Below are 27,079 nucleotides of genomic sequence, written 5' to 3'. Positions count from 1 at the left end.
ATATCTGTTACAGTCAGATTGTCGTTTTCAAGACAAAATATATCAGCATATTTTGTGCAAATTTGTTCCATATGCTGTTTCTCTGTTTTTGGCAAAAGACTCAAATCCAATTCTTTGAAAAGCTGTTGGATTCTGTCTGACTTATCATTCTTATAATCCATCGCTAGTATCAAATACTCACTGGCTGGCTTGATTGTTGGTTTCAGATTTGAAATTCGAACTGGTTTGTTTTTAACATTGACCATTCGGATGGGTATTTTTCCGTTTGACGGTTGTACAATAGCATTTGCAACAAATACTTGTGGTTGTATTTCCTCATTCAATACAACACACGTTTCAAAAAAATTAGTTTCGATGTATCTAACAATTTCCGTTCTAGCCGGTATTGTAAAATACTCGTGATTTGGGTTTTTGAGTTCCATCTTCATTCTTGCGAAATCAATGTTTGCTCCGAACTCCTTAAGGAAATTTGTACCAATTAAACCATTAACTGTATCCGGTAAACTCTCTATTATATTAAACTTAATGGGATATTCTACAGAATTGTATCCTACAAAAGTTTCAACGTATCCCAGCGTGCTGGTAACTCCGTTTACACCACTTATTTCCAATGTTTGTGAATTATTTATATTGAAAATTTCAGGGAGACATCTTTTGTCCAAAATACAACAAGATGCTCCACTGTCAATTATTAGTTCTACTTCCTTACCAAATAATAAAAATTTTATTCTGAGAGCCTTTTTCGCATTAAAATTAGCGAAAAAGATCAATTAGATTGGCTTCTTCCCTTTCTCGTTCTTGTCTTTGGGGTTGTGGTTGTTGTTGTTGAATTTGTTGTTGTTGTCCTTCGGCAATGTTTGCCATGTGTGGACCGTTTCGACCTCTTCGATTATTCCCTCTTTGGTTTTGGTTGCTATGGTTATTACCATAGTTGTTATTGTTGTAACCACGGTTGTAGTTGGTATAATGGTTACCTCTTCCACGGTATCCATTATTCCCTCTGTAGGAACCATGTCCTCTAGGGTGGCCTCTGTTTCTCCATTGATTTTGTCCATTGCCTCTATATGACGGTTTTCCGGTTGTGCACCAGAGTGCCATTAGAGTGTCAACACAGTTTTCCTGATGGGGTGTTGCTTGACACTCCAGAGCATCTGAAACCGCTTTGTTTAAAGTTGTCGGGTTTCGTGCTCTTAATAAAAATTTTACTGATGGATCTTTAAGCCCATCAACAAATGCGCGCACAGCAACCGTTTCTACCAGGTTGCTGGCGGCTGACTCGCTGGCAAACGTTCCTTGCGAAACGTAAGCAGCGGCCAATTTGGACGATAATTTTGTGATTTCGTCTCCGAAATCAGTTAGTGTCTTGTTGCTTTGGCGTTTGGAAAGCATCTCACTTTCCACCGCCTTCGGAGTGAGCTTGACTCCGAATTTTTGTTTCAATGCCTCAATGGCGGCATCGACGGTTGCAACACTGTCGAATGCCCCACGGGCAGTTCCGGTCAATGTAATTTTCAGAAATTTTATCAGCTCTGCGGGAGGTACTCCTTCCGCATAGTCTTTTAAAAGTTCTATACTTTCGATGTAGCTCTGCAGGTTAACTGCGGAACCATCGAAAGATTTTACTACCTTTAAAGCTATGTTTAAGTCTAGCTTTGGTGACATTTTGTCGTTTGGTTCTTCTTCTTCTGAATCAGACTCTATCTCGGATTCTTCTTCGTCTTCTCCAGTGTCGTCTTCTTCGTCGTCGGTTTCCTGTTCTCCTTCGGGTCTAGTGCTTTTAGAAATACCTGGTCCTTCAGAACCTTTGGTAACTTTTTCTAGTAGGACTACTTCTAGTTCTGTTTTTTCTAAATTATCTGATTTTAATATTGCCAAACAACTTCTGGCAATATTTTTCAAATGTACATATCTTTTATTTATATTTTGTTCGTTTTCTTTTCCTCTTTGCTTTATAACAAAGTTTTTTGCATCAGACAAGGTATCTTTAATCTGTAAGATTTTAAGATTCCTTGTCTTTTTGCTTAACTTATTATTCTTTTTGAGGTTTATCAGAAGCTGGTTAAGTAAATCTCCCGCTTCTAAAAATCTATCCATTCCCTGAGTAGGGAAGAAGCACTATTTCTAAAAAATACAGTTTCTACTTACGATTATTATTTTTTTTTTTTTGTCTTTCATTTCTCTTCATTTGTTCTCTTCCTCTGTTGGTTGTTTTGGTTTTCCATGTTTTGTTTTTCTGTTTGTTGTTTGTTCCTAAAAGTCGAAATATTATTTTAGCTTTTTGACTACTCTATACATTAAAAACATTATTTTAATTTTTTTTTTTTAAATTAAACCTATAGATACTTATCTAGATCCGGTTCCAATTCTCAGGTGCGTTTCCAACGTCCCCGACGGCATTGTCAACAATAATCCCGTTTGCTCAGTGGAAGAAGTATTCATACTATCGTCTGTAAGGTTCCCGATGTATTTATCAGCTCGAGAGTCTGTCTTGGGCTGTGAACGGATCTTCCTTCAGCCGTAGCATTAGTTGTTCCCTTATCGCTTCCAGTTGTTGCTTGCATATTTTAATCAGAATTTCGTTCTGTTCGTAGTTTGTTGTTGTACTCATTGTTCATTGATTGTCTTTTGTTTCTGACTCACTAGATTAGCACACTTCTTTTCCCCGTTAACATTTTTTTTTTTTTTTACTTTTTAAGGTGTTGCCGATAAGTTGTTCATTTGGATCGCACGAGTGGCTACTCGTTCCGTTTGTTGGCGGTGCAGTTTTATTATCACCTTAACTGAAATATATCCGATAGCGGCTGCCGCAATCGCACACAGTGCCACTGTTTGGGCTACTTGATTTTGCTCGCACGCACTGTTCGTCACCGGCGCGACGATTTCGTCCGCGCTGAACCATCCCATTGTAAAGTGCTAGTTAAGTTTTTGTACTTTTTAAGGGAATATTTTTGACACTTGCACTTTTAACTAGTTTTACTTTTCCGAACGTCGCGTGTCACCAAGTAATAAAAACCGGGCAGGATCGCCATGAACTATTTCCCATTCTCTGGCCCTGTGATATCTGTTAATTGAATAAAAATACGTGTGCTGTCGTTCGTGTGTCACTTAAGACTAATCTATTTGCTACTTTCTTTACAGTGCTGCGTGCGGTGACCGACCGAACATAGTACAGTCCGAAAGTGCGGAGTCAGCGTCTTGCGCTGAGCCCTCACATTGGACTTTGTTCGATATACAGTTTGTTTATGCTTTGCATGCATAAACGAACTGTAATATTGATAAATACAATGTTGCGGGTCCACCACAGGTGGAGCGTTTGGGCAGAAATCCGTGGGTGCTGATCGATTGAAAAACTTTGCTTACATTACGAGAAAATCGGATCCATGACGACTAATTCAAACAGTTTGAAGATTGCACATAAACGGAGATTCCTTTATAGGAATCTTCGTTTTATTGATATATCTCCTATCCCCCTTTTAGATATGACAGCACTCTCTACATGATCTGGAGATATTGAACCAGTAACAAAGGTATTCAAGAATTTTTGAGCAAAGAGATAACTGATTCCGCAATCAGAGTTCACAGTTTTGCCATCCAGAAACATTTGACCTGGTAGGTTCATTCTGCTGATTTTTGACATGCTTCCAGGAGGATTTTAGGTTGGACATGAAGTTACGTTGTACTCGAAAAAGATAGTTTTTGTAATAACGGTTTTGGCTTTGGCTTTTTATAGGCGGAGTTCAGTCTTCCACAAACATCCTTAGTTTGGGAGGATTTGAGCTTATGGTGATTCCTAAGGGCACATCTCTTGGCCGTCTTCAGTCGATGAGTCGTGTTCGTTTTATGGGTCATACTGTATTATACAAGTAAAGCGATAAATAATCATAAACCGGAATTCAAGTGACTATAAAGTCTGCTTCATTTAATATTGGAACAAATTCTTTTGCTCATTGTGGCGCTCCTAGTGGACGGATTTGGAAACTTTTTTCACCCACGTGTCGGGAAATTCATTACCTTTCACCATGTATTTATGTCATAACGCCAAACGATAGCATTTTGTAAACAACCGCCATGGAAGCCGAACGGAGAGATCAAATTGTGCACAGTTTTCTTACGAGTACGAGTACGAGAATTTCTTCGAAACAGCAATGAATAATTTTTTTTAATTTTTTTTATGAAAGAGTAAAGAAAATGCTACATTTGTATGAAAAACAAATTATGAATTCGTTAATAAATGACTGAACTACACGCAATTGTTTGTGTTCCAATATTAAATGAAGCAGACTTTAGGTCTCATCGTCCATCAGAATACATCCGTCGAACTTGGTCAGCACTTGGTCGTACAGCTTTCGAGCACGGATTCTGGCCACATTGTTCTGCTTCAGCGTCCGATTTGGCTGTTTGCTGGCTCGGAATGACCTTATTCCTTCCCGGAGACGAATTCGTCGCACCGTACTGTGAGCGGCCTGGAACTTATTGGCCAAATCGCGGTCTGAAAGATTGGGATTCCTCTTGACGGCCTTGATGACTTTCCCACGCAGTTTCCGGTCGACAGTTCCACTCCGACGCTTCGAATGCGGCTTCCGAGCCGTCGTCAATGTTTCCTTGTACTGCTTGATAACACGCCATACGGTATTTCTGGGCATTTTAAGCTGTTTAGCTAGCTTCGATGCCGACAACAATGGATTTTCAAGAAAACTGTGCACAATTTGATCTCTCCGTTCGGCTTCCATGGCGGTTGTTTACAAAATGCTATCGTTTGGTGTTATGACATAAATACATGGTGAAAGGTAATGAATTTCCCGACACGTGGGTGAAAAAACTTTCCAAATCCGTCCACTAGGAGCGCCACAATGAGCAAAAGAATTTGTTCCAATATTAAATGAAGCAGACTTTACTATAACACTGCCAAAATTTATGCTTAGGTTGTCATTATAGAGTAACCATAAGACACCGGTAAATTCTATTTGATCAGCGTACTTTTACTCTGTTTCGGGCGAAATTTATAGTTTCCGGTAATTATACCAGTAAACGGTAAACATTCTTAAACTTTCATTTTTTTTTTCCTGTCGCTAACAAACTATATAATAATAATATTATTTTCAATTTATTTCAACGTTAATAGTCATTGGCAATTGGCATTTCAATAACAACTATCAAGAGTAATATTAAACAAAAATCTGTTATCTGTAATGAAGGAAACAATTAAAACTTTAAGACCAATCTTCCCAGAATGTTCCATTTGCCTGCAGACTACCAATCCCACGGGATAAAAATGGAACTCGCACTCTCTTAACTCGAAGAGAGGAAAAAAATTAACTCTATGATCGAAAGGAGCTCACCGTTGCAGATAACGACCTACAAATACAAATGCATGCCAAATCACTCAGTTTGTTGTGACGTAGGTCGCTTTCACTACTAATTAAATTTTAAGTAAGCAGAGATTTGATGGTTTTCGGCAGTAGTACAGCTGCGCTAGAGTGGTGAATGAAATGATATATTTTATTAAGTGTGTTCATTTTCGACAGAAAATTACGCTTAAGTTCATACAAATCAAATTTTTAAGTTTTTGTTAAAACCCTTGTTTTTCATACATTTAGAATATTTTAAAATTTGCCAAAAGAGTACACAAATTTATCAAGCGAATTTTAGCTATTTTCAAAAGTTATCTCGAAAATAAGAGCCGATGAAAGTTAAAAATGAATATTTAGAATCAGCGCCCCACAATTAGTCAAAACTAGCTCTTATATTATTTGCACCTCGGAAAAACGAGAAATTTGTTGCCTTGTGTTATATACGAATATGGCATGAAATGGTATGTTATTTCCATCAATAATCCACTTATTTATGTTCAATCATATATCTAATTGATTCTCGACCAATTATAATTTTCAAAATTTCATCAATACTTATAAGACACAATCGAATTGATTTCGTACATTCAACAATATATATCGTACATCCAACTATGGTTGTATGATTGATTTTGTGCATTCAATAATTATAGTTGATTCAATTATAATAATGATTGTTTTGATTGTAAATATGATGGATTCAATTATAATAATATGATTGATTTGATTGTAAATATTGTAGTGAATAGAATTGGACTCGAAATCATAAAAATAAAATGTAGGTCAAATCTTCAGACAAAAATTACTCCAAATAATAAATGAATTGATTTATAACAAAATCTAAAAAACTTTAATTATGGTGCTTTAAAACCAATCAGAAAAAATTAAACAATCGTTAGCGTGTATACTGCCGACACACTAACACAAAAAAAGATTATGACAGCAAAAAGGAACGATTGAAAAAAACGGTCATTCTGTGGGTGAAATTTGGACAGTGAAGTTGGTCGTTAAGCTCGCGTGTTTTGTTAGTGTTTTTTCGTTAGGTATATCTTCGGTATGATAAGTTTTTTCGAAATATTCCTGGAAGAATACGACAGATATGATAGATTTAATTATAATAATATGATTGATTTAATTATAAATATGATGGATTTTTCGTGTAGGGTTTTGGCAGCCGTGGCAACTTTGTTTTTCTCAAAAAAATTTCGGTCGGTACATTTTACCATGGTTTTTTGCAAAAACATTTAAGCATCAAGTGTTAATATGATCAAAACTATGATTTGTATTGAAGCTTGAAGAAAAAATCATTTTTATAATCTTTTTTTAATTTCCATCGATCCCACAATCCTGTGAACGAATGGAAAGGAATTACTTGGCCAGAATCTCGTGATGCGAAATACATTCCAGCTAGTGGTTGACGTAAAGATGAGAGCGTTCTGGTCTAGTGTTGTGTTATGTTTTTTTCATTACAAAAAATATAAATATGTTTGAATATGAAATGTGTGAAATATGATAATGAAATACATATTTTTCTTAACTGGGATTTTAAACTTGTTTGCTTATTCATCCCGTGAAATACATATTTTATAAATGGAAACTAAACACAACAGTTATTCAATATTCAATATATTCATTTCATCATTGGGATCAACATGTGATCCGTTGATATGTTATCAAATAAACAAATAAATAAGATCACGAAATAACATTTCATTTAAACCATGAAAATTCATTGAAAAACATTGAATTTCACAGTTTCCTTGGGGAAAACTCGAAGCCGTTATAACCAGAAACTTAATATGTATGTGTTCTGAACTGTATGGAAAAAGTTGATTTTTTTCATGGTTACGTTGTCCTTTTTCATGGTAATTTTGGTCTGAATCGTAAATTTCACTGTCAAAAACGATGACTTTGACAGTCCATTCAAGGTTCTTTGTACCATGATATTCATAGCGGCAACCATAAAATACATGGTAATGTGAAAATGAAATTCATGGCTTTTCCACAATGTTTTCTAGTCGGGCGTCGGGACCCACGTAGATTTCGTGAGCAACCAGAGTAGGTGTACCTTTCCCAATTCTAAGATCTGTCGGCCTACTACACGACAACTGCCACCGGCGATGTCAGAAACTACTGGCTGAGCCCTAAAACAGCACCACGATCGCTGCAGGGAACACTTACTGGTCTCACATTTACGAATTTTATATTTTGTGTTAACAGATTATCACCGCTGGTTTATGATTCTAATTTAATGATTAATGGCATTTCGGTGAAGTATACATTCTAACAGGAAGAATTTCAAATGAAAGTAATGAAAATTATAGACGGATAGATTAGATTAGGAAGCATGAAAGGTGTTGAAAATGAGCCAAGAGCGTGATTTGAGAAAACTTCTTGCCGCACAAGAAGTTTTCTCAAATCGGGGGTACGAAAAACACGTGCTTCGATCCATCCATGTATCATTGTATAGATTAATGCAAAGTCAGCCTATCGACTTTGCTTCTTCTAGACAATAATACGATGTGGGACAAATGGTCTTGTGCGGCAAGAAGTTTTCTCAAATCACGCTCTTGGCTCATTTTCAACACCTTTCATGCTTCCTAATCTAATCTATCCGTCTATAATTTTCATTACTTTCATTTGAAATTCTTCCTGTTAGAATGTATACTTCACCGAAATGCCATTAATCATTAAATTAGAATTTTATGTTTTAGCAATCGACAATCGGTCATAATAATATGGTTGAGTTTACTATATTTATAGTTGAATACCTTAAATCAATCAAACAATTGTATTTGAAGTAATCATATTTACTGTTGAATCAGTAATAAGATTACAATTGAATCTATCATATTTATAGTTAAATGTGAGAGGTCAACCATTAATGTACCAACCAATCATACAATTGTAGTAGAATCCTTCATATTTACAGTTGAATCAATTATACTATTACAGTTGAATCCAATTTATTAAATAGTTGATTGCGTCAAGTCAATCATCAGTTTGTAAAATCAATTACGCTTTGATGATTACACGCAAACTAATCTGCACGTTGCTGCTACGTGAAAAACTACATAATTTTTATCCAACTGATTTTCACGTAATTTGTACGGATAAAATAAGTAAACGCTCCCCTGATAGGAATTTTGTTCTATGAACACTATGTGCAACTTACGGGAATTTTTAATGCGTTCAACATACCATGAAGATGAAAGCTACGTTAAATGTGTTTAGTATCGAAATGATATTTGGATCCTTTCTACTTTTTTTTCGTTTCTACTTCTGGTGATAAAATGAAAACAAATTGAATTTTATCATAAATAAAATTTATTTTCATTATCTTTCGCCACACTGTCACTACACTTAATTAATTATTCAATAAAACCACAATTCCGGGATTCCTTTCCATCGAGCTGGTTTGTTGAATACTTTAAAAAATGGGAAATATTTAACAATTAAAAATAGAATCATCCAAATGATAAATAATTTACCTTGTTAAGATCAGTAGGAGCAAACTTCCATCCTGGCCGATTTGGTGCTAAGGCTTCCAAAAAACGGATTCAAATCGATCCACCTAGACTTTACGTGAAATTCATGTGACAGTTGTATGGAAGTTCAAAGCATACGTAGAATCGATATTATGCTACAAAAGCTTAGTTTACGTGAAAAATCCCTTATAATTAATTTCTAAATTATTTTGGGTGTAGTATAACCAGTTGAATTATAACAGCTGTGGTCTTTTTTCACCGTGTTGACATGGCGTTTAGTCAGCCAGAAACTGTTAGTTATAAATACGTGTTTAACAAGCTTTATGCTTGCAGATCCATTGCAAGGATAAAACTCTCTCTTCATGTGTAATTTAAGTGACCGTCAAGTGAAATTTACTTAAGTGACTGGTCCATTGAATTTACTGAAAAATCATCATAATTTTTGTTTCTTCTGTGGAACTGAGCCTACGTATGGATTTTGTGCCAATGTATAAATGATGTAGCTTTTTCAATACAAAACATTCAATTTTCCCATACCAAGCCAAAAGTTCAAATTTACTCATGTAAACGTTATTAAAAATTCTGCAAAAAATCATGGATGAATTTTGAACCAAAAGGAAGCTTTTATGACCGCATGATTTGTGAAATTCAAAAATGAACCCAAATCCACTCAGTCTAATGTTCAGTCCACTTGAGCCTTCAATTTTCGTTTATTAATCTCGAGTGAACTGGCTACATTTGGCTCCTATTTTTTAAATATCTGAATTTTGTTAAAGATAATTCGGTTACGATAAAAAGCTTTGAAGAATTATACGACCCAGCGAACGCGGGCCACCCATTCGGGAAATGCGGGAAAAAGACGGGATTTTAAATCCACCGGGAAAATGCGGGAAAAAGCCAAAAATTCTTTCGAAAAGCCAGAATTTTTTGGCTTAGTGAAAGTCTGTTCAATGAAGTTTGAACGAAACAAGTAGAAATGGATTTTGACAGTTGATCACCAGTCTTTTTCCAATTGATTTCGACTGATTTCTACCAGGTCGAAACGGATCCTCCTGCCGAATTGGATCGGTTTCAACTAGTTTCAACTAGTTTTTTCAAACAAGATGAGGAAAAGATTAAGGGAAACGATCCAAATGTTAAACTGAGTTTTTCATCGATTTCCCGGTCGAGTGTATTCGACATTGTTGCTAAATCTGTAGATAATAATTTGATGGGACCAAAATTCAGTTTTTTTATGGCCGCTTCGACTGTTGAGTCCTTCTTACGCGAATATAAGACAGAAGCACCGATGGTTCCGTTTCTGTTCGATCATTTTACCAGGCTTGTAAGTTGTAAGAGCATTGATGGAGAAAGTTGTAAATGTTATTATCAAAATGTTAAATCAAAAATTGGAATTTAACTCTTAAAAATAAATCTTTTACCACCTGAAAGCGTCGAAATTGCATTCTCAACTAAATCGGCAATGAAAAAGCAAAAGAATCATGCAAAAGTCATGTTTCCGACAAGGATATCGTTGTATTCAGATATAGCTGTCGCTAGTTTTACTAAGGATTTCTAAATAAAATGGCTATACAATCTCCCTTTTCTTAACCCATCACTCGGTATTAATCGTGCGTTAACCCCGATTAGATTGCCAACTATCCAGATATTGCTAAAAAAACGTTTGGAGGTGTGTAAGTATCCGTTGACAAGCAACACTTAAGTCGAGCTTGTGCCGATAAAATTGAGGACGAATTCAGACAATTATGTGCAATACTACTATCAATAAAAATATCATTATCGGTATATCGAAGAAAAACTCCCTGAGTCTGACGGCCCAACGTATCGTGTACGACGGAATCAACATGGCAGGGGGAGTTACAGCTATACCCAGCTAACATGAAATCGTAATAGAAATGATAATCCAAATCGAATATTAAGACATTTTCAATAACTATCGTAAACACGTTGGTATTGAGTGATTTTCTATCATTCATTTACGACAAGCTTTGCCCAAAAATAGTTGAGTGGGATAGCAGTTTAGTCAATTCGTAAATATGTTTCCAAAACGTTGGGAATATTCTAATTCAACATTTACGATTTGAGTGAACTGATTTACGATAAATGGGTGGTCCTTCAATTGACACTCTCTCCGTTCTCTTCCTGTGACCGGTTTGTAAAAAGAAAATCTCACCTATAAAGCTATAGCTTGGACCATATCAACTGATGAGTTAGCATCGTGGTAAAGTACCGAACTGCGAACTCGGAGGACTGGAGTTCAACTCTCGGTCGAGAGAATTTTTTTTTCGTTTATTTTGCTTTTTTTTGGAAAATCGAATCGTTGTAATCTTGTCATTGTAGATATATCGCCTCCACTTTTGTAGCTATATGCTATTTTGGTAAGTTTAATACAATCTTTTTATCTGGTATACTTGTTTGAATAATTCTGTTGTTCCTGCGATATACCTTCATAAATGTTTGCTGGGTAACCATAACGAAACCCGTTATCCAGTATGCTCGCAATTCTCACTAGAGGTACAGTTGCGTTCAAAAAAGAATGAAATCGCTTGAAGCTGCGCACCCACTTCCAACTTTGACAAGCTGCCATTTCTCTCTCGGTTGATATTTTTTCATGAAAATTTCACACAATCTAGTTCAACTATCCAACTAAAACTCCACAAAATTTGAAGTCTTTACATTGACAAAGATACAGCTATTCCCGAAATTTGGAGTTGCTTCACTAAATTTGCTGTATCTTTGACAATTTTCATTGAAAAATCTTGAAATTTGGTCAAAAGATGTGAAAATGTTTGATCTAATACCAGGTCAAGTTTCGTCAAAATCGATGAACGTGATCAAAAATGGTGCCGGGTTGAAAATGAGATTCATTATCGCCCAGCAAACGATTTCATTCTTTTTTGGACGGATGTTTATATGGAAATCATCGTAATCCATGTATTCTTGGTATTTTCTTTCACAAAACCAAAATTTATCACAAAGAATGTTGTAAATTGATAGGAACTTTATTCTTCCTTTGTTTAGAAACAGAAATTGTTCCAACAGAACTGGTATTGAAACACAAGAGCGAATAGAATATTCGCTTAAATTGTAGATCAAATTTGTTTATCGGTATAATTAGCAGGTCATTTCTGAAGCTCTGTTCTTCATATTTTGAACTCAGTTGAAAATTTTTCTCTTTCGAAACAAAGAACGTATGAAGCTTTTAGCAATTTATAACATTCTTTGTGATAAATTTTGGTTTTGTGGAAGAAAATACCAAGAATACATGGATTATGATGATTTCCATATAAACATCCGTCCAAAAAAGAATGAAATCGTCTGCTGGGCGATAATGAACCTCATTTTCAACCCGGCACCATTTTTGATCACGTTCATCGATTTAGGCGAAACTTGGCCTGGTATTAGATCAAACATTTTCACATCTTTTGACCAAATTTCAAGATTTTTTAATGAAAATTGTCAAAGATACAGCAAATTTAGTGAAGCAACTCCAAATTTCCATTTTTTACGGGAATAGCTGTATCATTGTTTCCCGTCAATGTAAAGACTTCAAATTTTGTGGAGTTTTAGTTGGATAGTCGAACTAGATTGTGTGAAATTTTCATGAAAAAATATCACCCGAGAGAGAAATGGCAGCTTGTCAAAGTTGGAAGTGGGTGCGCAGCTTCAAGCGATTTTATTCTTTTTTGAACGCAACTGTATGTCGAGTCCCTAAAAGCAAAAAAAAATCGCTTTTTCGCTGCTGAATAGCAATAAAATATTTCAACATTTTTTAGAGTTTCTGCAGAACATGTGATACATTGAATTAATCTCCATAAAACAATGGTAAACTTCAATAAATCCATATGGGTTGGGATATAATCTTAGAAATCGTATACAAATCAACCGCTATACCAAATTCGGTTGCATTATCTTATGGCGTATTTTTCTTTTGATTCCGGATTTGGCTCTGGAACCGTCCGAATGAAAAAACGACTTTCGGGTTTCCCCAGCTAACATGAAATCGTAATGAAAATGATAATTGAAATCCGATATTAAGACATTTTCGATAACCATCGTAAACAAGTTGGTATTTCGCGATTTTCTATCATTTATTTACGACAAGCATTGCCCAAAAATAGTCGAGTCGGATAGCAGTTTACTCAATTCGCAAATATGTCTCCAAATGGTTAGGAATATGCTGATTCGACAATTACGATTTGAGTAAACTAATTTACGATAAATTGGCGGTCCTTTCTTCCTTTGACCGGTTCGTAAAAAAAATCTCACCTATAGAGCTATAGCGTGGTTCATGTCAAGTGATGAGTTGGCATCGTGGTAAGGTACCGGACTGCGAACTTGGAGGACTGGAGTTCAATCCTCGGTCGGGGAAATTTTTTTTCGTTTTACTCAACTTACTTGGAATCGTTTATTTTGCTTTTCGTGGGGAAATCGAATCTTGTCATTGTAGATATATCGCCTCCACTTTTGTAGCTATATGCTATTTTCGTAAGTTTTATACAATCTTTTCATCTGGTATAATTGTTTGAATAATTTTGTTGTTCCTGCGATATACCTTCATAAATGTTTGCTGGGTCGAGTTATTCCATACGCAGATGTGCGTGAGAACGAGCGCAATGTTTACATGCAGCTGTCATTTTGTTCTCCCTTCTGGATTTCTTCACTGGGCTCTTCACATCCGGATTGCCTTTTTTCGTGTCCGGATTGCACTGGACAGCAGATAGTACGATTTTGCTTGGCTGAGAGGTTCAAAATTGCGGCAATAATCATTTTCCCGTTCATTATTTCAACAGTTTTGCTTTCAGCCAAAACCAGCTATTTAATGTTTTGACAACAAACGTTGAGAGTATTGGTGAACTTCTCGCAAAACTGACTTTCTTCTCAGGGCGACTCCGTCCGTTTTTCGAGCGTACCTAGGTTGCCTCTAGAGCAATAAATGAGCACGATGACAGCAGCTAGAGCGAACCTAGGTTGCCTCTGAATTGCCTCCAGGTGAAAAAAATACGGTATTTACAACTGCTCGAGTTATGCAAACATGTCTCTTTTGTTTCAGCTTCCAGCGGAAAACTCAATAATCGTTAACAAGCTCAAATCGTTAAAAATGTCAACGCGAATCGCAATTCCTACCAAATAAGTAAACGATCGTAGAGGTTACTTTAAGTCGACATAAATCAGATTTAATAAATAGTCCGCCATGTTTGCAAATTTGTTCTCCTGCGCGGGAATCAAGTGAGAAAACATCCTCGTTGTTCTCTCTGCGATAAGCAGTGCAACCTGATTTCTAAAAAATCTGATGGCTCATTTGGAAAATTGAGAGACGCAGCAAATATTGTTGCTGGCAACGGTTTGCATACATTGAAAGTAAAACTTGCGCCCTCTCGCATACTTTCAGGATGTACGAATAAGGTGTTGAATATCGTCCAATTTGTATAATTCTTATCGCTTAAGCCAGAAGTTACAAATAAAGTCTGTTTCACATAAAATCTGGTCGCATTTTTTCATTTACTGCAGCGCCCCTAGTCTCTTTTGTCAGGGGTAAAGATCGCGAAATTCCTGAAATATCCAAAATCGACTGTAAATTCGGTGCTGCAACGTTACCAGGAGACCCTTACGGTGGATCGAGCAAAACAAACCAGGCGTAAAAGTGGAACATATGACCGGAAGCTGAGAGCAAAGGTAATTCGATCAGTTCATAATAATCCTGGAATCTCCTTGCGTGATTTGGCGGAAAAGTTCAAGACGAACCACAGTACAACTCGACGAATTTGTTTGCGAGAAGGCTTGCGGTCATATCATGCAAGCAAATACCCCAACAGGACGCTGAAACAAAACCTGGTTGCCAAAACCAGGGCAAGGAAGTTGTACGAAAAAGTGTTGACCAAGTACAACGGATGCATTTTGAGGGACGACGAAACTTACGTCAAAATGGATTTTGGACAAATACCCGGTAACAAATTTTACCTTGCGAAGCGTAAAGGGAATGTTGCGGGTAGATTAAAGTTTGTTTTCGCAGATAAATTTGCTCGTAAGTTGATGATTTGGCAAGGGATCTGTAGTTGTGGGAAGAAGACTAAGATTTGCATCACTGGGGACACAATGAATGGTAATGTTTACAAAGAAGAATGTCTCCAGAAGAGGGTTTTGCCATTCATTCGGTCCCACAAAGGTCCGGTGAAGTTCTGGCCGGACCTGACAAGCTGCCACTACAGCCGGGATGTCGTTAAGTGGTGTAAGGAGAACAAGATCGATTTTGTTGAAAAAAGTATCAATCCACCAAACTGTTCGGATTTTCGTCCCATCGAGAAATATTGGGCAATAGTTAAGGGTAAACTGAAGAAATGTGGCAGAACCATGAAAAAAACCCGCTCAAATGGAAAAGTGGTGGAACAAGATGGCGAATGAGGTTACCAGCAGAACTGTGCAGAAAATGATGGGTGGTATCACAAAAAAAAAATCGAAAATTCATCCGAGAAGCTGACGAATGGTTTTAATGTCTTTTTTTCCTTAAAGTACAACAAAAACCCTACAAAATGACATTTTTACTTTTGTTGTACGTTATTTCTTTGCGGAGAAATGATCTTTTTTATCCGACCAGATTCTATGTATGTATGTATATTGCCTGCACTTTTGTAGGTAAATACTGGTTTTTCGAGTTTTATGCGATAATTTTATAATGTTTATAAAACGTATAAAAAAGTTTGTTGAGAAATATACCTACAAAAATGTTTGCTGGGAACTTAAAAATTAACAATTGTTATGCACTTTTAACCGATTTTATGCCACGGAGGTAAAAAAAAATTTAAAAAAAACATCGAAAACTAGGTAATATCAAATATAACAAAACAGTACCACTCTACCCTCCATCTATATCTGTTATGACCGCCAAATTCAAAACAAAAACACCCACCCCGGATGGAGGAGACCGTAATCGTAATCACCGCCAGCCAGCCAGCCGAAGCGGTCCATTTGCGTTGCCCCATTCTCCTCATCGCTCTATGTATTGCGCGTAGCTCACGAATCATAAACAAAGTCCCTCCCCAGTTGTTTGTTACTCGCGAAGTCACTCACCCAAAACTGCCTCCCACTATAAACGTGTGGTGGTGTGGAATTCTTCCGGAAAAGTTCCGGAGAGCCGGAACTCTCCGTTTTTCCTTGCTCTCTCACTGTCTCTGGGTTCCGGGGATGCGTGTGTCTGGAAAAACCTCTAAAAGAGTGGTAGGATGGCGAATTTTCACTTCAGTTACACTTCAGACTCGGGACGGTATTCTAGGCAGCTCGGAAAAACCTGGCAAATTTGGTGTTGCTAAACCAAGACAAGGTGCAAGGTGGTGTTTTTTCTTTCTACCATTTGACTAATTCTTGGACCATCCAGGATACATTGTCCACTAATGAGCAGGTGAAAAGAAAGGAAAAAATCGGGAAAACTTTCCTTTACCTCGGTGCTTTATGGGAAATCAAGGCTAAAATCGAACACCGAACACAAGCCAAAAGTGAAAGAAAACCTAGAAAGGCTGCTGAAATGAATTCAGGAGCTCGCAATAATTGCCAATCAGTGTAGAAAAGTGCAAAATTGCAGGGAAATTCTTCTGCCAATTCTATTTTCTGTGCAGCGCGCGATTGTTGCTTGTGGTGCCAATTCAGTTCAGTCAGTGTCTTGTGCGGAAAAGCTACCGTGAAATTTGAACCGAAGGAGGAAATTGGCATTGGCCATGGTTTTCCCCAGACCCTCCTGCTGGGAGCAGAAAGCTTGATGGTCCGGGAAAACAGAAAGAAAAGTGCACACAGTATGGTGCCCAATAAGTGAGGAATGAGTGAGCCAGGCCCCGGGACAGTGTTGTTGTGCTTCGGTGGTTTTTCCACCATATAGGTAGCTGCTGAGACTTCCAGGGTGAAGAATCCTTGCTCTGCTGGGGGAGAACCAAGCATTGGGAATAGTTAATCAACTGAATGTAAATGTAATTACCGGTTCTGTGCGGGTGGGATTCAGGAAAAGGCGGAATCCGGGCGCAAAAAAGTTGTTCGGAAGTACCACCGGGAGATTCGGAGCAGAACAAAAAACACCATTGAAAAGTTGAAGAAGCTGCCGCCAAAATTTTGGTGTGCTTTTGATGACCTCTCAAATTGCTAGAAGGTAACTTTTATCTTATTCAATACTAGGTATTTAAAAATGCTTTTCACGGTAAAAAAAACAAAAACAAATTAAATTGAATTAACATGACTGAAAAACTTACAGAAACGTGGATAATATTTAAAAAAAATACATTTTTGAATTCGAGACCAGAAAATGTAAGCTTTGTTTGTTCAAAAAATGCTTTGAACCCCTTTAATGCATGCGTTTTTAAATGAGAATAGCAGTTATTGATTTAATAAAATAATAACATTTAAATTCGAATAACTCAACTGAACAGGTTGAAGTCGCTATTTTGAGTATTATAAACGTTATGGCCCATCAAAGTAGAAACATAATTTTAGAAATTCTTAATTGATTTAAATACGATTTTGCACATTTCTTCCAATTCTTGTTCATTGGGTGACGGGAGGGGTTTGTGATTGATTGAGATTAGGAAATTTGTTAGAATTTGCAAATCTGAAGAGATAACAGCGATTTCCCTAAAAATATTTTCATCGAAAAACAAGATAAATTTGATTTTTACAATTTTTTCGCATACTTTGTTCGATATTTCACAAATACATTGAAATATCGTAACAAATCTACCATGGGCTAATTTATTTTTATCTCTAGAATATTATTTGGTCAGTACAACACTCAAAAATATACAAGCGTTCCCGAGATATTTGGATTTTGATTAGTATTTTTTTAAATCAACACTATGCATTAAATGGTTAAGAAATAAGTCAAATAATTGAAAAACTTATAGTTATGAGGTTTGTATTAATAGAAATTTGAAATAATTACCATTGAACGCTTATTCATCTTTTCAGGAAAAGCATTTCATACCTACCATTTTCTAAGGAAACTTGAATAGATTTGGCCTTATATCTTTCATCCAAAAATGATAAAACTGTTTTTATTTTTCTTTTCCAAAAAGATCTTTTTTGGAGTTCATCCAACTTTTCAAGGTTTTTTTTTTGTTTCGATTATAGTCGTTTTACCATCATTATGGCATTCGCTACTTTATCAACGTTACAGTTGGCGGATCGTTATTTAAAAACTTATCCGGTACAACTATGTTCGATGTTTACTCTTGGGCTCGAACTCGCGGACATCTGCTCAGGAGACAACAGACTTGCCAACTGAGCTATATCACAAGCCCCTCTTCAAGATTAATGATTTCACAATGGTATATTCAAGTTTTAATTACATAGAAATTTCTAAAAAGACTTCCAAACCTTGTTGAAGACTCACTTTGCATGTTTGTATGTGTACTTTTTTCACTGTTTAATTTCCCACTGTTTTATGAGATACGACGTGGGTTTTGGGAACTGGGAAATAAAATTTGGATTGTTTTTTAATACTTTTGACCTAAGCAATTTTAAAATTGTGAAGATGAAGACTGAGCTTTGGATTAGGCGAGTCAAGATGACAGTACAATAAAGACGGAAAAATTGAAGCACATTGAAGAAAGATTGCTCAGAATAATTTGAGGATACCAAGAGGAATGATAACGTGTGCCATTCGCAACTTCATGAATGAATTGCTGTGTGGTCTGGAAAATTCAAGTCCAAGAAGATCTGAAGTTCAAAATTTTGAGGATGCAAAGCTAAGTATTCTGTGTGCTAATGAGAAAAAAAATCTTATCTGAAATTCGCTAAATTTGGCCGATAGATTTGCTCAGGTCTACGCTTTTTTCACGATTTTCAAAAAATCATCATTTTCAAAATGAAATATCTCCAAACTTAGAACTCATATAAAATACTCGTTGATTTTATGAAAATCTTTTGATTGATTTTATTGATGTTTTGAGAAAATGACGTTTAAAACGTAAAATTATCGATCTTAAATTAAAACATTAGTTTTCACAAGGAAATAAACAATTCTACAAATTTGGTTGACCGAATGTCGACGTAATTTTCAAATAGTTTGTTGGAAACCATAAGTGGATTCAACCTTACTTCTTCTTCTTCTTCTTACATCAACATGGCCAAAACATGTAGGCATCCTGGAAAATGGAAGACTTGCGTCTTTCATTTTTCTTTTCAGCGTATTACCTGTTACATATTGCTATGCATTGCAGATATTACTACGGCCAGGCCAACCATGTGATGAAAACCGCGAAAGATACAGGATACAGGGGCGGAATGAAGCGTGGAGATCCCTACCAAACGCTTCATATAATATTTTGAATATGGAAAGACCTAAATATTTATGTCATTTGGGAAGTATATATGAAATATTGATACATTAAATGCTGTTAAGGAATTAGGAAATTACGAAACTTACCAACATTATACTCACCGCAATAAGAATTAGAATAAAGAATATTACATTTGGGTTTCTGTAAATCAGCTATTTTGCCTTCGTATCTTGCCGTCTACTCTGTGGATAGTATGATGGGTTGATGACATTAGCTCAAGTCCATAATTGCAAAAACAAAAATTGAAGTAAATATTGCAAAGCCTAAATTGATATTTCGAGAAAAATATTTCCAAATATTTATATTTTTTCACTGATTTTCGAAAACGACAAACAAGATGAAACTTACACTTCTTAGAACTTTTACTCACCAGATGTCAGTACGGTTAGTTGGTAGATGTAATACATGGTAACGCTAAAGATTGGAGTTTCGAGCTTTTATGAAGCTTTTGAAGCGCTATCTACATTAAATTTATTGGACGTTTTTGCAATATGCAAAAAAAATGTTGCGTCGTCATAAAACCAATTGCAAAACATCGAGGAAAAAATACATTTACCTTGAAGCGTTGATGACTCAATGTTTGACTCCATTCTTTTCACATTCATATACACTTTACTAACAACCCAACAAAATTATTTCTTGAAAAAACTATTTCTAACACCTCAAAATCGAATTTTGATAAACTTTCGACAAAAAACGCGTTCACCTGGAAACAGAGTTCTCAGCCTCCTCTCGCATTTATCTTCACGAGATTGTCTACGTTAATATTAGCACACATGTATCGTCACTATTTCATCTCATAATTTTCACAATTTATCAACATTACACTTAACAATTTCAAAATTTGTTAGAATTTTCGAGGGATAAAATTTAATTTCACAGAGCTCCTGAAAAACACGTCTCAAAAAGTTTGTTGGAAACCATAAGTGGATTCAACCTTACAGAAAAAAAAATTATTAAGCTTGAAAGGAAGGTATTTGCGGAGAAATTATAAGCCAAATTGAATATAGAAATGCTCAATTGAATTTTATATTTGTTTTCTTTGTAATTAGGGGAGATAAGGGCATAACTAGCACCCGGGGCATAATAAGCACTCCTCTTGTTGGGGTGCGGTCCAAACCCTGCTTGGACCTTGCAGTGGACTGTATGGGGGATATTTCCTTGGGGCAAACCTTGGGCTCCTAGTTGGGTTGGGTATTCCGTGGGGGTGTTGGGTTGTCCCTTGTGATGATAGCAGTCTCTGCACCAGCGGCGGTAAGTAAAACTCCGATCGTTTATTAATAAGGCACACAATTTATTCACAAAAACTACACATTTATTTTGGCATAAAAAGCACACTACTTTCAAACGACTTTATTAACTACGAAACTACATTAAACATATATTTAAGCAAACTATTCAATTTATCGGGGTCTCATATGACCTGTGCCAAATCGCTCTTAAGACTACTGGATATAATACTAGGAAAATGGTGAACTTTCTTCGGGATTTTTCTTCATTTATGTTGTTATGTTGTTCAAAAAGTTTAGCTGTGAAGATCAGCTGTTTCGCTCATCATCAAATGTCTTCTCTAATCCTTCTGCTGCGTGGGGTTTCGACCATCGACCATCGCAGCATCGTGTTTAGGGTCCATAGGTAGTTTACCAACATCCCGGCCCATCCTGAAATCGCTCGTATTTCTGAAAAGAAAGAATAAGAACCTCGCGAACACAACGGGTGGGTGCTACTGATCTTTCTCCGAGAAACTAGGCTGCTTGTAATCTGGTTGAGACGACGCAGGTAGAATACAAAGCTTTTCGACTGGGCGCGTAGACGGTCCGGATGCAGTCTTCAAAGTAACGACCCTTACGACTCCATCAGGTCCTGGAAAAACTCGATCTACTCGTCCCATCTTCCAACGACTTGGTGGTAAGTTATCATCCTTGATGACAACTAGCTGACCGATCTTGATTTCAATTGGTGTCTTCCATCTTTTGAATCGCCCTTGAAGTTGCGTCAGGTATTCAACTCTCCAACGATCCCAAAAGTGCTGGATTCTTTTCTGCAACGTTTGATTGTTGTTCAACCTGTTCAAGGGTACATCGCGAACATCTCTCTCCGGTATTTGTTGTAGGGGTTCCCCAATAAGAAAATGTCCCGGTGTTAGAGGCTCAAGATTGTCAGGATCATCCGTTAACGCTGTAATTGGTCTGGAGTTGAGGCAGTTTTCTACTTGCACCAGAAGCGTAGTCATGTCCTCAAATGAAACCGCGTTCTCTCCTAGAACCTTCAAAAGATGTTTTTTGGCTGATCTGACTGCTGCTTCCCAGAGTCCTCCGAAGTGAGGTGCTCCTGGGGGTATAAAGTGCCATTGGATATTGTTGTTCGCACACTCCTTCGAAACTGCTTCCTTGTGGTGATCGTTGCGCAGCAATTTGAGAATCTCACGCAGATAATTCCGTGCTCCGACAAAGTTTGTCCCATTGTCTGAATAGATGTCTGAACAGTATCCTCTTCTACCGGTGAATCGTCGTAAAGCTTGGAGAAAACGTTCTGTGGATAAATCGGACACGAGTTCTAGATGTACAGCCTTCGTACACAGGCAAATGAAGACTGACACGTATGCCTTAACCGCTGGTTTTCTTGGAGCTGGCCGAATGTATACTGGGCCAAAATAGTCGACGCCTGTCCTTAGAAATGCTCGAGCTACGGTGACACGTGCTTGAGGTAGTTCTCCCATAAACTGCTCAATAGGGCTGGGTTTCGCTCGAAAGCATTTCATGCAATTATGCACAACCTGTCGTGGAACATTTCTGCCACCAAGTGGCCAATACTTTAGTCTCACTGTGCTTAGCAGTAGTTGAGAACCAGCATGAAGTAGCTTGATGTGATAGTACTCGAATAACATCTTAGTAAACGGGTGTTTAGCTGGCAGCACAATGGGGTGCTTCGTATTTTCCGATTCCATGGATCTTCCTAATCTGCCTCCCACGCGAATTAGTCCTTCTGATGATATTCGTGGGGAAAACCATCTAAGTGGTGAACTTCGATGTACGTTTTCGTTTTTCATTAACGCCTTCCACTCAGCAGGAAACGATTCTTGCTGGATGCAGCGGATGATAGAAAATTCTGCTAGATCCAATTCTTCGACGGTTAGTAAATTTTTGCAGTTCTTTTCAGATTTCTTGAGAATACGCATGAGCCGCATCCAATAAGCGGTACTGCGTATTAGTTTGGTATATGACGAAAACCTTCGAACATAGTCTTCACTGAAGTCTGATACTCGACTGGTGGTTGGATGTGCGGTACGACGAATTTCCTCTTCTGCTATTTGAGACTCCAAGGTGCCTGGCTGCTCCGGATAATGATTTTGCCCTAACCATTCAGGGCCCTTCCACCAAAGACTGCATCCCTCTATCAGATTTGGGTCCATACCCCGTGAGATAAGGTCTGCTGGATTTTGCAAGCCAGGAACATGTCTCCAAGTACAGTTTTCCGTAATCGTTTGTATTTTCGCAACACGGTTAGCTACGAAAGTGGACCACGTCGCAGGAATTGCCTTCAACCATTGAAGAACACACGTAGAATCTGTCCAGAAATGCATGTCGATCTCCAATTTCAACGCTTCGCGTACCTTAACAGATAATTCCGCCGACAAAAGCGCTCCACACAGCTCTAGCCTCGGAATGGATTGAGATTTTAACGGTGCTACCTTTGATTTTGCTGCTAGCAAACATACGAGAGACCTTCCATGTTTGTCGATACTCTTGACGTAAGCGCACGCTCCATACGCACGCTCGGACGCATCCGAGAAGAAATGCAGCTCCATATTGACCGCCTCTGGTAAAACTGCACATCGCTGGATTTTCAGGTTATTCAGGATTGATAACTGTCCATGGAAACTTCGCCATTCTTCCTCTACTTCAATCGGAACTGGATGATCCCAACCGAGGGTTTTCCCGTCTTCCTGCAGCCGCCATAAACGCTGCATGAAGATTTTTGCACTCGTTGTAACTGCTCCTACGAGACCGAGGGGGTCGAATAGCATAGCGATAGCTGATAGGATTTTCCGTTTAGACAACCTTTCCTTTGCCGCAATTTGTTCAATGGTGAAGTTGAAGCGAAAATAGTCCTTATGTGGCTGCCATACCAGTCCTAATGTTTTCACCGATGGATCTGGATCCAAATTTATCTCATTGGTTTGCGGGAGAGCAAGATCCTCGATTTTCACCTCTCTTAAAGCTGCTGCTGAGTTGGATGCGAACTTCCTAAGACGGAAACCACCACTGTCTGCCAATTTGATAAGATCTGCGCACAATTTTATTGCATCACTCTCGGTATCGGTGCCTGTGATAACATCGTCCATGTAGACGTCATCTACCAATGCCTTAGATGCGCTTGGGAATCGATTGTACTCATCGCTCGCCAGCTGTTTCAACGTTCTGGTCGCTAGAAATGGCGCAGGTTTCGTGCCATACGTCACGGTTGCCAACTCGTAGGTTTCAACCTCCTTCTTCGTATCCGTTCTCCAAAGGATGCTTTGAAGGGGCATATCAGCTTCGCATATACCAATCTGTCGAAACATCTTCTCTATGTCCGCTATAATCATGACTCGTTTCATCCGACAACGCATGATGAGAGCTCGAAGCTCGTCCTGGATTACGGGTCCAACCAATAAGGCGTCGTTCAAGGATATACCGCTACTGCTTTTGGATGATGCATCAAACACAACGCGCACCTTGGTTGTTGTGCTTGCCTGCTTTATGACCGGGTGATGAGGAAGATAAACACGTTTCTCGGGACCCACATTCGCCCTACGCATGTGCCCGAGCTCCAGGTATTCTGCCATAAAACCGTGGTAGTGTTGACGTAGCTCTGGTTCCTTTTCCAGTCTACGTTCCAGGGACTGAAGTCGACGGAAAGCCATCTCCCGCGACTCGCCAATGGTTGCCAATATCTTTTCGTCCTTCGGTAGTGCAACGGTGTATCGCCCAGTAGAACTTCTGTACTTGGTTAGAGCAAACTGCGCCTCGCAGCGTTGCTCTTCCGGGGAATAATTGTTCGGAGACCCTATCTCCTCACAAGACCAAAAACGAGTAAGAAGTTCATCCAGATCCACCTTGGAGGCCGTATTACAGATGATGCGCGACGAAGAAGCTTGACTTTCTACCGAACCTGTCACCAACCAGCCAAACACTGACTCAATCAGCATGGGTAAACCTTCGCCCAACGGAATCTTGGTCTGACTCGGGAAAAATGAAAAGAAGTGCTGTATTCCTAGCACCACATCCAATGATGTTGATTTGAAAAACGCTGGATCTGCTAGTTCCACGCCCTGCGGGAATTTCCACGCAGAAACCGTCACGTTTGTTGTCGGTAGATCCGCGGTAACCTTGGGTAATATTAAGAAATCCATCGGCCGAGAAAAGTCCGATGTTCTTGACCGTATGACCGCTGACACCTGATGCTTGACCGTGGTATTTGATTGACCGATTCCAAGAACAGAAATGTTCGACCGTTTTCGAGACACCTTCATAAGTTGACAGAGCCCTTCTGTCATGAAGTTGCATTCGGAGCCTGAGTCCAATAAAGCCCTTGCCTGGAACACCTTGCCTGCATCGTCTTCCACTAAGACGACAGCTGTAGCTAACAGAACGGTTGAGGAATGATTCCTTGCCATGTTCGATGAAACGGATCCTGAGTTGGCGGCTGAGGTGGTTGCTGAAGCGGATTGATTACTGTTGGCAGCAGATGCGAAAGGTTGTGATGGGCGAGTATAGTTGTTTCCTGCACTGTCGCCGCGAAAGCAGACTAGCGTATGGTGTTTTCCTTTGCATTTGCGACAAACCTGGTTCGATCTGCAGTCCGAAGCTTGATGACCACGCCGAAAACAGTTTCTGCAGAGAGAATTTTGTCGCAGCAGCTTGTCTCGAGCGGAAGCACTCAACTTCAGGAACGTAGGGCAGGTGTACAACAAATGGGATTCCGGACAAGCGGTGCAACTTCCGGCCATCATCTGTGCTGCGCTGTGACTTGTTCTGGCGAGGTTGGGTTTCTTCGGCCATTCCTGCTTGTTATCGTGAGCCTTAGGTGGAAGCGAAGCCAATATTTTCACGCGGGTTTGGAGAAATTGGGTTAAATCTACCACCTTGTCCTGGTCCTGCTGAGCACTGTGCTCTTCCCATGCACGACGTGTAATTGGATCCAGTCTGGAGCACAACATTTCCAGCAACAACAGGTCCTTATATTCTTCCGGTTTCACCAATTGGTCCAGAGTTTGTACGACGCGTTCGAAACCTTCCAGTAGTGCCTGAATATCGACGGCCGACTCCTTAGCCACCTTGGGAAGTTTAAATAGGTTTCCAACCTGCCTACGCTTCAACACCTTGCTGTCGTTGTACCTGGCCATTAGGATGTCCCAAGCTACTGGATAGTTCGCCCTCGTAAGTGCCAACGGATCGATGAGAGCCCGCGCCTCGCCGGTGAGACAGCCCTTCAGGTAGTGGAACTTCTCAACCTCCGGTAAGTCCGTCTTGGTATGGATCAGGGATAAGTACAGGTCCCGGAAGCTGAGCCACTGGTCGATGTCACCGTCGAACGTTTGCAACTTAATTTGCGGTAGCCTGACATGCTCGATGGTTGGTTGAATTGACGAGTCCATCATACGGGTGGAATGTAGAACACTGGCACCTCCTTCCAGTTCCTTGATGCGTTCCAACATAGATGCCTTGGCGTTGTAGTACTTCGTGGTGAAATCCTGCCGTATATTGGAACATGTTGCTTCCTTCGACGAGTACTCTTCGTGCATCTCAACCTCGATCAGCGCGTCGTTGATCCGATCCCATAAATCGTCCAGTTTCTCCAGCCTAACCTGGATTTGTTGAGCTGAAGTAACTTCCCCAAGAGTGCTTGCGAAAGTGGTTATTGATTTAAACATCTCCATCAACGCCTTCACCTTTATTTGTAGATTGCGCAGCGGTGGAATCTTCGATGACAAACTTGACGCGGAAGTCGTAGCCATGGTTGTAGTTCACTCACACAAAATTCACAGGAGAAAATGCACGGTGTTAGGATTCAATTCTGACTCTAGCTTCGGCAAGGAACATACACTGTAGAGCTTAACTTACTTTAAAAAACTTAGTACTGCACTCCTCTACAGGTAGGCTCCTCCCAATCCAAAACTTGAATGGCAGTGCGCGATGTGAATTTAGCGCCTGGAGTAACGCTTCCAAAAGGCCCTCGTTTACGCGTGATGATTGATGATTAATCTCGGTATCGATCAGACAAGTGCTTTTTATGCCAAAATAAATGTGTAGTTTTTGTGAATAAATTGTGTGCCTTATTAATAAACGATCGGAGTTTTACTTACCGCCGCTGGTGCAGAGACTGCTATCATCACAAGGGACAACCCAACACCCCCACGGAATACCCAACCCAACTAGGAGCCCAAGGTTTGCCCCAAGGAAATATCCCCCATACAGTCCACTGCAAGGTCCAAGCAGGGTTTGGACCGCACCCCAACACCTCTTTTCCACGAAAGTACGAATTTTCTCATATAATTTTCCATGAGGAACAGTTTTGTAGTTCCTATAGTATTATTTTTTTTAAGCAAAATGGAAATCTCCTTATCATCTTCACAGAAATATTTAAAAAAAATCAACGTGGTTCTCATGTGACGAAAATATTAGAATTTTTGAGCACCGGAAAATAAGCTTTCATGATCGTTAAATCATCTTGATCTATAAAGTACGCACTGCCACATGATATACACATTGTTTCTCAATTTTCACCAGCATTAAAGTATTGATTTTTCACTATAATCAATTTTAAAATGCGTTTTTACTTTAATTTGTTAACTCGGGGCGTAAAGAGCGCCATTGATCGGGGCACGATGAGCATTTTCTGCCGTAGAATCTAGCAGTGAATTCCACTCGATGAAGTCAAC

General features: G+C 38.7%; 2 protein-coding genes across 8 annotated transcripts in view; one reads left to right on the top strand and one right to left on the bottom strand.

Annotated features, from left to right (window-relative positions):
- The window catches only part of LOC129739384 (protein retinal degeneration B), a 134,698-nt gene that overhangs the window by 29,624 nt on the left and 77,995 nt on the right, over window positions 1-27,079 (top strand). For 3 of the 7 annotated variants that reach the window (XM_055730812.1, XM_055730807.1, XM_055730813.1), the window contains exon 1: window positions 16,089-16,970. The exons of 2 other annotated variants lie outside the window; for them this stretch is intronic. The gene's annotated coding sequence lies outside the window, so the exon portion shown is untranslated. Of the gene's footprint in view, window positions 1-16,088; window positions 16,971-27,079 lie in introns of those variants that run through there. 2 more of the 7 variants (XM_055730810.1, XM_055730811.1) reach the window with 2 other exon arrangements.
- LOC129760525 (uncharacterized) lies at window positions 20,879-26,155 on the bottom strand. Its single transcript, XM_055758179.1, has one exon. It carries the CDS (start codon window positions 26,153-26,155, stop codon window positions 20,879-20,881), a length of 5,277 nt encoding a protein of 1,758 aa, XP_055614154.1.

Source organism: Uranotaenia lowii, chromosome 1 (genome assembly GCF_029784155.1).
Source record: "Uranotaenia lowii strain MFRU-FL chromosome 1, ASM2978415v1, whole genome shotgun sequence".
NCBI classification, from domain to species: domain Eukaryota; kingdom Metazoa; phylum Arthropoda; class Insecta; order Diptera; family Culicidae; genus Uranotaenia; species Uranotaenia lowii.
The sequence above is the reverse complement of the archived record's forward strand: the minus strand, read 5'-3'. Positions and strand labels throughout refer to the sequence as shown.

Bases quoted from the DNA above. Each gene is read 5' to 3' on its own strand.
- LOC129760525 (XM_055758179.1), bottom strand. From the start codon at position 26,155: ATGGCTACGACTTCCGCGTCAAGTTTGTCATCGAAGATTCCACCGCTG.